Source organism: Xyrauchen texanus, chromosome 8 (assembly GCF_025860055.1).
Source record: "Xyrauchen texanus isolate HMW12.3.18 chromosome 8, RBS_HiC_50CHRs, whole genome shotgun sequence".
Classification (NCBI taxonomy): domain Eukaryota; kingdom Metazoa; phylum Chordata; class Actinopteri; order Cypriniformes; family Catostomidae; genus Xyrauchen; species Xyrauchen texanus.
Window position 1 is genome coordinate 5,526,435 of NC_068283.1, and position 11,488 is coordinate 5,537,922.

The following is an 11,488-nucleotide window of genomic DNA, read 5'->3' on the forward strand; positions in this document are numbered from 1 at the left end:
ACATGATGTCCCGATTAATTAATCGCATATAAAAACATTTGCTGAGAAAGCCCCTCATATAACAATAATTCAATAATTAATAATGAAATAATTATACATAGTTATCTTTAAATACATTCTTGTAGCAGGAGAGTTAATCATTGATAAGACAATACAAAAAGCGGCTTTAGAATACAATGTATTGTTTACTATCATATTACTGATCATAAGTCAATCATTGACATACAATTCACAGCAATCCATTTCACAAGTGAATCTGTCAATCAGTTGGAGATTTATTATGAGGGCTTGTTTAAGGACCCGTCAATTTCAACATGCATCAGACATGCTTGTGTAGTGTATCGGGTGCGTTGTATCATAAACATAAAATGTTTAGTTCAGTGTGTCAAGTTAAATATATTTTAATACTCAATCTTTAAACACATCTTGAGATCCCTTAGTTCGGATTTGCGCTCCTTCAAGTGTTTTAAACGCAAGAACGTAACGAATGCCTGTGTTGTGCTGCTGGATGGTTGTTTTCTTCACTGCACGTTGCTCATACAGCTGAAATTTCCCATTGCGATTGTTTGCGTTCATTTTTTTAACACATTATTTTTTGTTACATTTATTGCACTGAATTAACGCGTTAAATCAACAGCCCTAATTATGACATATTTTTACTTCATCAAACATTTTAAATATAAAGAATTTAACAAATTGACACCTATGGCATGTACAGTACATATGGGTTTGGTGAAACTTGGCAAAGAGTTCAGGCAGTTCTGGCTCATGCTGTTATATGTTTTCTAACTCATCTGAATGATGGGGTGCGTTCCATTCAGAAGTGATCATCCCTACACCCTATTTCCTTTAAAGACTTTACCCTCCATTGTGAGAGCTTTGAAGGGCTGAAAGGTGTGGGGCTCAAAAATAACGGTCATTTGGTCATTTTATTGTAAATTCTTCAGTTTAGCCTTCAATACCATCATGCCTGATCTTCTCTCAACCAAACTGACCCAGCTCTCCATGCCCACCCCAATCTTTCGACGGACCACCAGCTTTCTGACAGATAGGCAGCAGCTAGTGAGACTGGGGAAACTCACATCCAGGACCCTCACTATTCACACTGGTGCTCCTCAGTAATGCGTTCTTTCTCTACTGCTCTTCTCCCTGTACATGAATGACTGCAGTGCAAAGGACCCCACTGTCAAGCTCCTGAGGTTTGTAGATGACACCACGGTCATTGGCCTCATCCGCGACGGTGACTAGTCTGCATACAGACGAGAGGTTGAACAGCTGGCTGTTTGTCGTGGTCACAACAACCTTGAGCTAAACATGCTCAAAACAGTGGAGATGATAGTGGGCTTCAGGAGAAATCCCCCCGCATTCCCCCACCCCCTCACCATCCTGAACAGCACTGTGGCAGTCATTCAGGTTCCTGGGCTCTACCATCTGTCAGGACCTGATGCGGTATACCCACATAGACTCCATTGTAGATCCAATAGATCCAAGATGGCGGCGCGGTAGCACGCAGCGGCCACTCCGGATCCACAACGGTGCTATTTTTGTTAAAAAAGCCCGACTTTTGCAACACATGGACATCGGAGCAACCAGTGTTCGTGTCTACCATCGCCAGACACTACTCAAATATAAGAATCATGCAAAAACCAAGCTGCATGATGACCTGCAGGAGGCGCTCACGCTGCACTCGGCTTGCTGCGGAGACCAGGCCTCCAGCCCTCGGCGTCGCCTGATGCTGGTGGCGGGGAGAGGACGTCGTAGCGGTGTCGCGAAAGCGAAGCGGAAAGAGGGCGGGGTCCATGCTAGGCTAAAACAAACCCTAGCCGGCCGGCTCTCCCGTCTATCCTGCTCTCAAATGTTTGCTCCCTGGACAATAAACTGGACTATATCCGACTCCAGCAGGCTACGCAGCGTGAGTTTAGAGACTGCTGCGTCTTTGTTTTCACGGAGGCGTGGCTCAGCGACAGAGTTCGGATGCCGCCATTCAGCTAGACGGGCTGCGCCTCGTTTCGTGCCGACAGAAATACAGCTCTCTCGCGGTAAGACTCGCGGTGGTGGCTTGTGTGTTTACATCAACACGGAATGGTGCAAGAACTCTATGTTAGTCTCTAGTTACTGTTCATCGCTGTTGGAGCTTGTGACTGTTAGATGCAGACCTTTTTATCTACCACGGAATTCACCACTGTTTGCATAACCGAGTTTACATTCCCCCAGCCTAATGCTAAGGAAGCGCTCTGTGAACTGTATGGGGCTATGAGCTGAACTGCAGAACGCTCACCCCGACGGACTGTTTATTGTCGCGGAGATTTCAACCATGCAAATCTCAAGACAGTGCTCCCTAAATTCCATCAGTATGTGGACTTTGCAACGAGAGGGGCGAGCAGCTTGATCTTGTTTACACAAACATCCCAGGCGCGTGCAGGCGGAGCCCCGCCCCCACCTCGGCTACTCAGACCACATCTCTGTTATGTTAATTCCAGCATACAGACCGCTAGTCAGACGCACAAAACCGCTTCAGAAGCAGGTGAAAACCTGGCCAGCAGGAGCCATCTCTGCTCTTCAGGACTGTTTTGAGTGTACTGACTGGCACATGTTCAGGGAGGCTGCAACATATGGCGATTCTACCAACTTGGAGGAATACACAGCATCAGTGACCAGCTACATCAGCAAGTGCATTGATGATGTCACTTTCTCCAAGACCATCACCACACGCTCCAACCAGAAGCCGTGGATGACTGCGGAGGTGCGCACGCTGCTGAGGTCCCGAGACTCCGCCTTCAGAGCAGGCGATAAGGCAGCCCTAAGAACAGCTAGGGCCAAACTGTCACGGGCAATCAGAGAGGCAAAGCGCGCGCACGCCCAGAGAATCCACAGTCACTTCCAGGACAGCGGTGACACGCGGCGCATGTGGCAGGGCATCCAGGCCATCACCAACTACAGGACAACATCAGTTGCCTGTGACAAAGATGCCTCCCTTCCAGATGCGCTGAGCGACTTCTACGCTCGGTTTGAAGTGCAGAACGACGTGATGGCGAGGAAGTCCACCCCTCCTCCCAACGACCAGGTGCTCTGTCTTACCACGGCAGATGTGAGGAAAACTCTATGTAGAGTCAACCCACGGAAGGCTGCTGGACCAGACAACATTCCTGGCAGAGTGCTCAGAGGATGTGCAGACCAGCTAGCAGATGTTCTTACCGACATCTTTAACATCTCTCTGAGCAGCGCCGTTGTTCCAACGTGCTTCAAGGCCACCACCATCATCCCCATGCCAAAGAAGTCTTCAGTGTCCTGCCTCAATGACTACCGTCCCGTCGCACTTACACCCATCATCATGAAGTGCTTCGAGAGGCTCGTCATGAGGCAGATTAAGACCCAGCTGCCCCCTCACTAGACCCACTGCAGTTTGCGTGATCGTTCAAACCGTTCAACGGACGATGCCATCACCACAACCCTCCATCTGGCCCTCACCCACCTAGACAATAAGGACTCATACGTTCGAATGCTGTTCATAGATTTCAGCTCAGCATTCAACACAATCATTCCCCAGCACCTGATTGGAAAGCTGAACCTGCTGGGCCTGGACACCTCCCTCTGCAACTGGATCCTGGACTTCCTGACTGGGAGACCTCAGTCAGTCCGGATCGGGAACAGCATCTCCACCACCACCACACTGAGCACTGGGGCCCCCAGGGCTGTGTGCTCAGTCCACTGCTGTTCACTCTGCTGACTCACGACTGTGCAGCAATGCACAGCTCGAATCACATCATCAAGTTCGCCGATGACACGACCGTGGTGGGTCTCATCAGCAAGAACAACGAGTCAGCATACAGAGAGGAGGTGCAGAGGCTGACGAACTGGTGTAGAGCCAACAACCTGTCCCTGAATGTCGACAAAACAAAAGAGATGGTTGTTGACTTTAGGAGAGCACAAGGTGAACACACTCAGCTGAACATCGACGGCTCCTCTGTGGAGATCGTCAAGAGCACCAAATTTCTTGGTGTTCACCTGGCGGAGAACCTCACCTGGTCCCTCAACACCAGCTCTATCACCAAGAAAGCCCAGCAGCGTCTCTACTTTCTTCGAAGGCTGAGGAAAGCACATCTCCCAACCCCCATCCTCACTACATTCTATAGAGGGACTATTGAGAGCATCCTGAGCAGCTGCATCACTGCCTGGTTTGGGACTTGCACCGTTTCGGACCGCAAAGCCCTGCAGAGGATAGTGAGGACAGCTGAGAAGATCAATGGGGTCTCTCTTCCCTCCATCAAAGACATTTACAAAAAACACTGTATCCATAAAGCAACCAGCATTGTGGATGACCCCACACACCCCTCACACAAACTCTTTACCCTCCTCCCGTCTGGCAAGAGGTACCGAAGCATTCGGGCCCTCACGGCCAGACTGTGTAACAGCTTCTTCCCCAAGCCATCAGACTTCTCAATACTCAGAGACTGGTTTGACACACACGTGTCCTGAGTTGCACTTTAATAACTGTCACTTTATAACCGTCTGCTACCTCAATAACTGCTATGTGCATAGAACATTATCTCATAGTATGTTATGTTTACATTTTTAGAAACTGTCATCTTTTTGCACTACTGAGTACTGGTCGGCGCTGCACTGTCTATTGTCCTGTTCATTGTCAGTAATTTGTTGTACTGTCCCGTACTTTTTGCACATGTTTGCACGTGCACTTTATATAGGTAGTTTATATAGGTATTTTATTTCGTTGTGTAGTCTCATGTGGTCCTATGTTGGTCCTTTGTTGTTTTTATGTAGCACCATGGTCCTGGAGGAACGTTGTCTCGTTTTGCTGTGTACTGTACTAACTGTATATGGTTGAAACGACAATAAAAACCACTTGACTTGACTTGACTTGACTTGTGAAGAAGGCTCAGCCGAGTTTGTACTTCCTTCACCAGCTGAGGAAGTTCAACCTGCCACAGGAGCTGTTGACACAGTTCTACATGGCCATTAACTAAAACGGATAGTCAGGACTGCTGAGAGGATTATTGGTGCCCCTCTGCCCACCCTCCAAGACATGTACATCTGCAGAGTGAGGAAACGTGCTGGTAGAATACTCTGGACCCCACACACCCTTCTCACTTCCTCTTTGAACTGTTGCCCTCTGGCTGGCGCTACAGAGCACTCAGTGCCAGGACATCCAGGCATAAGAACAGTTTTTAACCTCAGGCCATTTTCCTCATTAGCAATTAAACTGCCTCAGGACTCCCTCATAGTGCAATAATGTAAATAAATATGTCATGTAAATTCACACATTTAATTAAATAACTGTACATACCCCTAACTTATGCATACATTACAACTTGCACATGTACATACTCAAACAATACTAAAGGGGTAATCCAAGAACATAATTCCAATAAACATGCAGTAGATCATAACATGAAGCAGAACGAGATAGCAACAGATAAACGCTTGGTAAGGCAGGTGAACTGGCAATACTTCGCAAGGTGTGAGTGAGTGTGCATGGCTTAAATACAGAGCAAACATGAAGTGACATAGCAGGAACTGATGTGGCAGGAAACAGGAAGTGACAGAGTTCAGTATTCAGGTGAGGGCTCCCTCTGGTGGATGGGAGGCCGCTCAGATGTTACAATAACAATTTGACGAGTTAAAATAACATGGCAATGTGATAAAGGAGATGTTAAATTGGTGAGGCAATCATGTCATGGTATATAAGGAGCCTCCAAAAACAGTCTAGTCCTTCAAGAGCAAGGATAATTCGAGACTTGTCAATTTGCCAACAGATGCTTCAGCAAATAATCCAGCACTTTGAGAACAATGTTCCCCCAAAGACAAATTGGATTGGCATTTTACCCTCTACAGTGCACAATATAGTTAAAAGATTCAAAAAATCTGGTCAAATCTCAGTGTGTAAAGGGCAAGACGTAAACCACTTCTGAATGCACGTGATCTCTGATCCCTCAGACGTCACTGTCTTAAAAAACATAATTCATCTGTAATGATATCATGAACATGGGTTTGGGATTACTTTAGTAAACCTTTGATGGTCAACACCATTCGTCGCTGCATCCACAGATGCAAGTTAAGACTTTACTATGTAAAGGAGAATCCATACATCAACACTGTCCAGAAGCGCTGCCGACTTCTCTGGGGTCGGTCTCCTCTTAGATGGCTAGTGGAACTGTGTTTTTTGGTCCGAAGAGTCCACATGTCAAAATGTTTTTGAAATACACAGCCGTCATGTTCTCCGAGCCAAAGAGGAAAAGGGCCATCCAAGCTGTTATCAGCGTCAGGTTCTAAAGCCAGTGTCTGTATAGGCCAGGGGTGTCAACAGGGGTGTAAAAAGTACTCTGAAATTATAGTTAAGTGAAAGTATGGATACTGAGTGAAAATTGTATTCAATTAAAAGCCCAAGTATCTAGCTACAAACATACTTAAGTAAAAAAGTATTCACATTAAATTGTACTTGAGTATTAATAAAGTAAAAAGTACGATAAGTAAGGTAGGGAGGTCGGATTTGTTGATTTAAAACTCAATCGAGCATTAGTAGAATAAACATCAGATTGTAATGTTAATTCAATACCATTAATGTTCACACATCAACGTTGACTTAACATTGTTTCAATGCTTGTTTGCTGTCCTGGTGATCAGTGTTCTCCATTCCTGACACAGCATGTGACCTCTGCATCTCTCTCAGGTGAGAAACATTGCTGTCAGTCACACCTTTAAGATTGAGAAGGCACGGCGAGACCTTGGCTTCTGCCCTCTGAAGTACAGCCTGACCGACTCAGTGGATCACTACCTTTGGAACCGCCCGCCGCGCTCCGCTGCAACTCTTCTGAACACACAATACCTCTTCCTGCTGATCCTGCTGCTTCTGATCGGATTCATCACGCTCATGATCTGCTCTGCCAGGTGGGATTACTAAACCTCTTCAATCTGGATGTTCTGTCATAAATCAGTCATAAAGTCAATGTGAAATGGCATTCAAAACCTATTTTACTTCATTAATATGATGCGCTTCTGACTGAAAGCGGGAATTCGACCTGAAAAAGCAGAACTGATATGGATGGACAGGTGTGAGCAATGCAGTGAAATCTCATCTAGACAATTGAGGGAATTTACTTTTATTCAAAGTGACTCACAGTTCACTTATTATAGATTGAGATTAAGTGTCTTGATTAAGGACACTGTCAAAATGTTCAAGGATTAATTCTTGTTGTAACTGAATCAGGGCTGGGTGATATTGAATACTCACAATGATTTTGCTGGTGATATAAAACTAAGCAACATTGTGAATATAATCATGACTTGAATGCACTTTTTAATTTTTAATTTCATCTCAGATTTGAACTTCAGTAGCAAAAACGGTTCATTTCCAAGAATCCATTCAATCTGTCCATTTTAATGAATCGATTCAAAATTCTGATTGAACAAAAAATGTCTCTGCATGGTATTTGATCTATTTAGTAAAAACAGTGTGGAAAACATCCATCCTTCCATTTTCTATACATCTTATAGGGACCAACCCCATCTCATGGCAAGTTGTAATAATAGGAGATGGCACATTTGTAAGAAATCATATGAGTTGGCTCGTAAAGAGACGTATGGCTTGTTCTCCCACAGAGAAAAATAAACGAACAACAAACTAACTATGGTATTATGATTTTTCCTAAGTTTAACCCCTTACCCAAAGCCTAAACCTAATCATGATTTTAATAGGAACATACATTTTGTGTACCACGGCAGAACGAAAACATCAGGGTTTGGAACAAGTATTCAGTCGTTTTTATTGCAGAGATGAATATCGACCGAGGCTACGTCTACATTAATCCGGATACATTTAAAAATGGCGTTTTCGTTTTAAAATAGCTCTCCGTCCACACTAACATTTTCAAGCGTTTTCCAAAAGTTGCTCGTCCACACTGAAACGTATGAAAATGCTTAAATCGTGTCACCGCTGCATGTACGGTCTGAAAAGCAATTGTCCTCGTGTTCCGTCGCCGGACACCAATTCCGAGTAAACTTCCCTTCGCCTTTGAAGAAATGCAACGTGAAGGTTGTACAAAGTGACATTTATTTTTTAACAACGCTATCAAAGTGAGTATCAGGTACAACAGCGGCGCGATAACACAGGCCGCCATCTTGATTGTTTTTGTTGGATAGATCACATGACTAAAAATGTGTCATTGTTTTCAAAAGCATCCGTTTTCACAGTCTACAATACGACACGAAAGCGCCATTTTCAAATGTATCCACTTTGGAGTGCATTTTCAAAAAGCTCCTTTTTTGCGGACAAAACGCCATTTCAGTGTGGACGGAAGGCCAAAACAGAGAGAAAAACATGCGTTTTCAAACAAAAACGTATGAGGACCAGGCCTCCAGTAACCAAGTTAATTTCTGAAAATAAGGTGTTGGATAGGAGACTAGTAAAAATTTGATGCCTGTATTGGATCGATTTGAAGTTTAGTTTGTTTTTGGTTGGTCTTTGTGTGGATTAAGTTGTAACTAATTCGTACGAGCCAAGTCGTATGATTGGTAGGGTCGCGGGTGTGGAAACATGCCTTGGCGACAATAACTGCTTGGCTGAATGATGGTTCCTCTGATTGGAAAAAAAAAATCTTAATTTTATCCTTTTCGGAGTAAATTAATAAATACTGAGATGTTTATTAAAGATCGTCAAAAAACTGGAAAAATATCAAAATATATATATTTTTTATTGATATTGCCCATCCTTAATTTGACCCTACAACCTTTCAGCATATTTAATGGCAGTGCCACTCCACCTGATCTTGTACATTGTTTATGTGCTTCTAGATCTGAGTCAGATTGAAAGCTAGAGAATGATTTTGGTTTATGATTTAATGCGATTTTGAAATATTAACCTGTACAGCTGATTGTGGCATTTCAGTATTTGACTGTGACTTGTAGCCGCAAACTGCAACTAACATATGTTTTAAAATTGAGCTATTTAATTCTAAGTTTAGGTTTCATTTATTTGTAGCTTTGTTTTTCTTTTACTTTTTGGATGTTATGTCTAGAGCCCATTTTATTTTGTGATAAGCAAGACTTCATTTATGTCTTCTGATTCTGTTTTTGTTTCTTTTACTTCGTTCCCAATTGATAGCATTGTTTGCACATGGTCTTCCATAAAAGAAATGTATTTATCATTGTACTTCCTGAATGTGTGTTTCAGTCAGAATGTAAATGTGCATTGAATAAGGAGTGCTTTGTCCATTGTAGCTCACAAGATATTTTCAATTTGTAATCATATGTATGATCGTGTTATCAGATTTTAGTCTGTTTACCCAGTATAAAGGGCTTTTGTCTCTACCTCACTAAGAATGTTCAAATAAGGTAAATATATTCATATTTTCAGAATTAAAAACAGCTTTTGCAAGTATACAGTATGAAATAAAGAAGTATTAATACAGAAAGACATATATTTAAACATACATACTGTAAAGAAAATGTCACAGTGTTGTTCAAAGATCTTTGTCTCTGGTATTACTTGATGGGCATTATAATGTGTGTTGTGGGAATGAGATGTCCAAAAGTATTGCATTTGTGTCATATGTGTTCAACATGTTTATTGAAACACAAGCAACATAAACGCAGATGACATGTAATATAGCATGTGTAGGAAAAACTAAAATGTTGAAAACAATGTAAGTAAAGCATTTTCCCTAGTACCCATTTTTGCATTTAAAGCATTTAAGCAGTATATATGCACTCACCTAAAGGATTATTAGGAACACCATACTAATACTGTGTTTGACCCCTTTCGCCTTCAGAACTGCCTTAATTCTACATGGCATTGATTCAACAAAGTGCTGAAAGCATTCTTTAGAAATGTTGGCCCATATTGATAGGATAGCATCTTGCAGTTGATGGAGATTTGTGGGATGCACATCCAGGGCACGAAGCTCCCGTTCCACCACATCCCAAAGATGCTCTATTGGGTTGAGATCTGGTGACTGTGGGGGCCATTTTAGTACAGTGAACTCATTGTCATGTTCAAGAAACCAATTTGAAATGATTCAAGCTTTGTGACATGGTGCATTATCCTGCTGGAAGTAGACATCAGAGGATGGGTACATGGTGGCCATAAAGGGATGGACATGGTCAGAAACAATGCTCAGGTAGGCCGTGGCATTTAAACGATGCCCAATTGGCACTAAGGGGCCTAAAGTGTGCCAAGAAATCATCCCCCACACCATTACACCACCACCACCAGCCTGCACAGTGGTAACAAGGCATGATGGATCCATGTTCTCATTCTGTTTACACCAAATTCTGACTCTACCATCTGAATGTCTCACACAGAAATCGAGACTCATCAGACCAGGCAACATTTTTCCAGTCTTCAACTGTCCAATTTTGGTGAGCTCTTGCAAATTGTAGCCTCTTTTTCCTATTTGTAGTGGAGATGAGTGGTACCCGGTGGGGTCTTCTGCTGTTGTAGCCCATCCGCCTCAAGGTTGTGCGTGTTGTGGCTTCACAAATGCTTTGCTGCATACCTCGGTTGTAACGAGTGATTATTTCAGGCAAAGTTGCTCTTCTATCAGCTTGAATCAGTCGCCCATTCTCCTCTGACCTTCTAGCATCAACAAGGCATTTTCAGCCCACAGGACTGCCGCATACTGGATGTTTTTCCATTTTCACACCATTCTTTGTAATCCCTAGAAATGGTTGTGCGTGAAAATCCCAGTAACTGAGCAGATTGTGAAATACTCAGACCGGCCCGTCTGGCACCAACAACCATGCCACGCTCAAAATTGCTTAAATCACCTTTCTTTCCCATTCTGACATTCAGTTTGGAGTTCAGGAGATTGTCTTGACCAGGACCACACCCCTAAATGCATTGAAACAACTGCCATGTGATTGGTTGATTAGATAATTGCATTAATGAGAAATTGAACAGGTGTTCCTAATAATCCTTTAGGTGAGTGTATTTCATGTGAACACCAATGAAATGTTTTGTATGTTACTGGCAAATGTAGACTGAAATTATCTTTAATTTCGCTGTGTACTTAATTGAATAGGATTGTGCACAGCTTTGTGAAATTTACTTTTTCCATAAATTGTATCTTGTTAGGTTTGCGACATGTCATGTAAACTAAAAGTTTTCAGCAGTTCTAAAGAAGACAATAAAATGTGCTGTGAATCCTCTTGATCAGACCGTTAATTACCAGAGGTCTTATGTATAAAGCCGCTTGGAGTAAAATTTGAGTCTGGAGTGTGTTACAGTTCTAAGAATAACATAATTTTGCTCTTATTCCTAGACTTAGGAATAAGTAGGATTATTAAAATTTTCTCCCCAATTTGGAATGACAAATTCCCAATGCGCTCTTAGTCCTCATGGTGGCGTAGTGACTCACCTCAATCCGCGCATCTTATCACGTGGCTTGTTGAGCACGTTACCGTGGAGACCTAGGGCGTGTGGAGGCTTCACGCTATTCTCTGCACCATCCACACACAACTCAACTCACCACACGCC

General features: G+C 43.1%; 1 protein-coding gene across 1 annotated transcript in view; it reads left to right on the forward strand.

Moving 5' to 3' along the window:
• Positions 1–7,099, forward strand: part of LOC127647546 (putative short-chain dehydrogenase/reductase family 42E member 2) — a 38,726-nt gene extending 31,627 nt beyond the window's left edge. The window contains exon 12 of the mRNA XM_052131840.1: positions 6,686–7,099. Within this exon, the coding sequence (XP_051987800.1) occupies positions 6,686–6,916 (231 nt within the window). The 3' untranslated portion in view covers positions 6,917–7,099. The remainder of the gene's footprint in view (positions 1–6,685) is intronic.
• Positions 7,100–11,488: the final 4,389 nt, after the last annotated feature.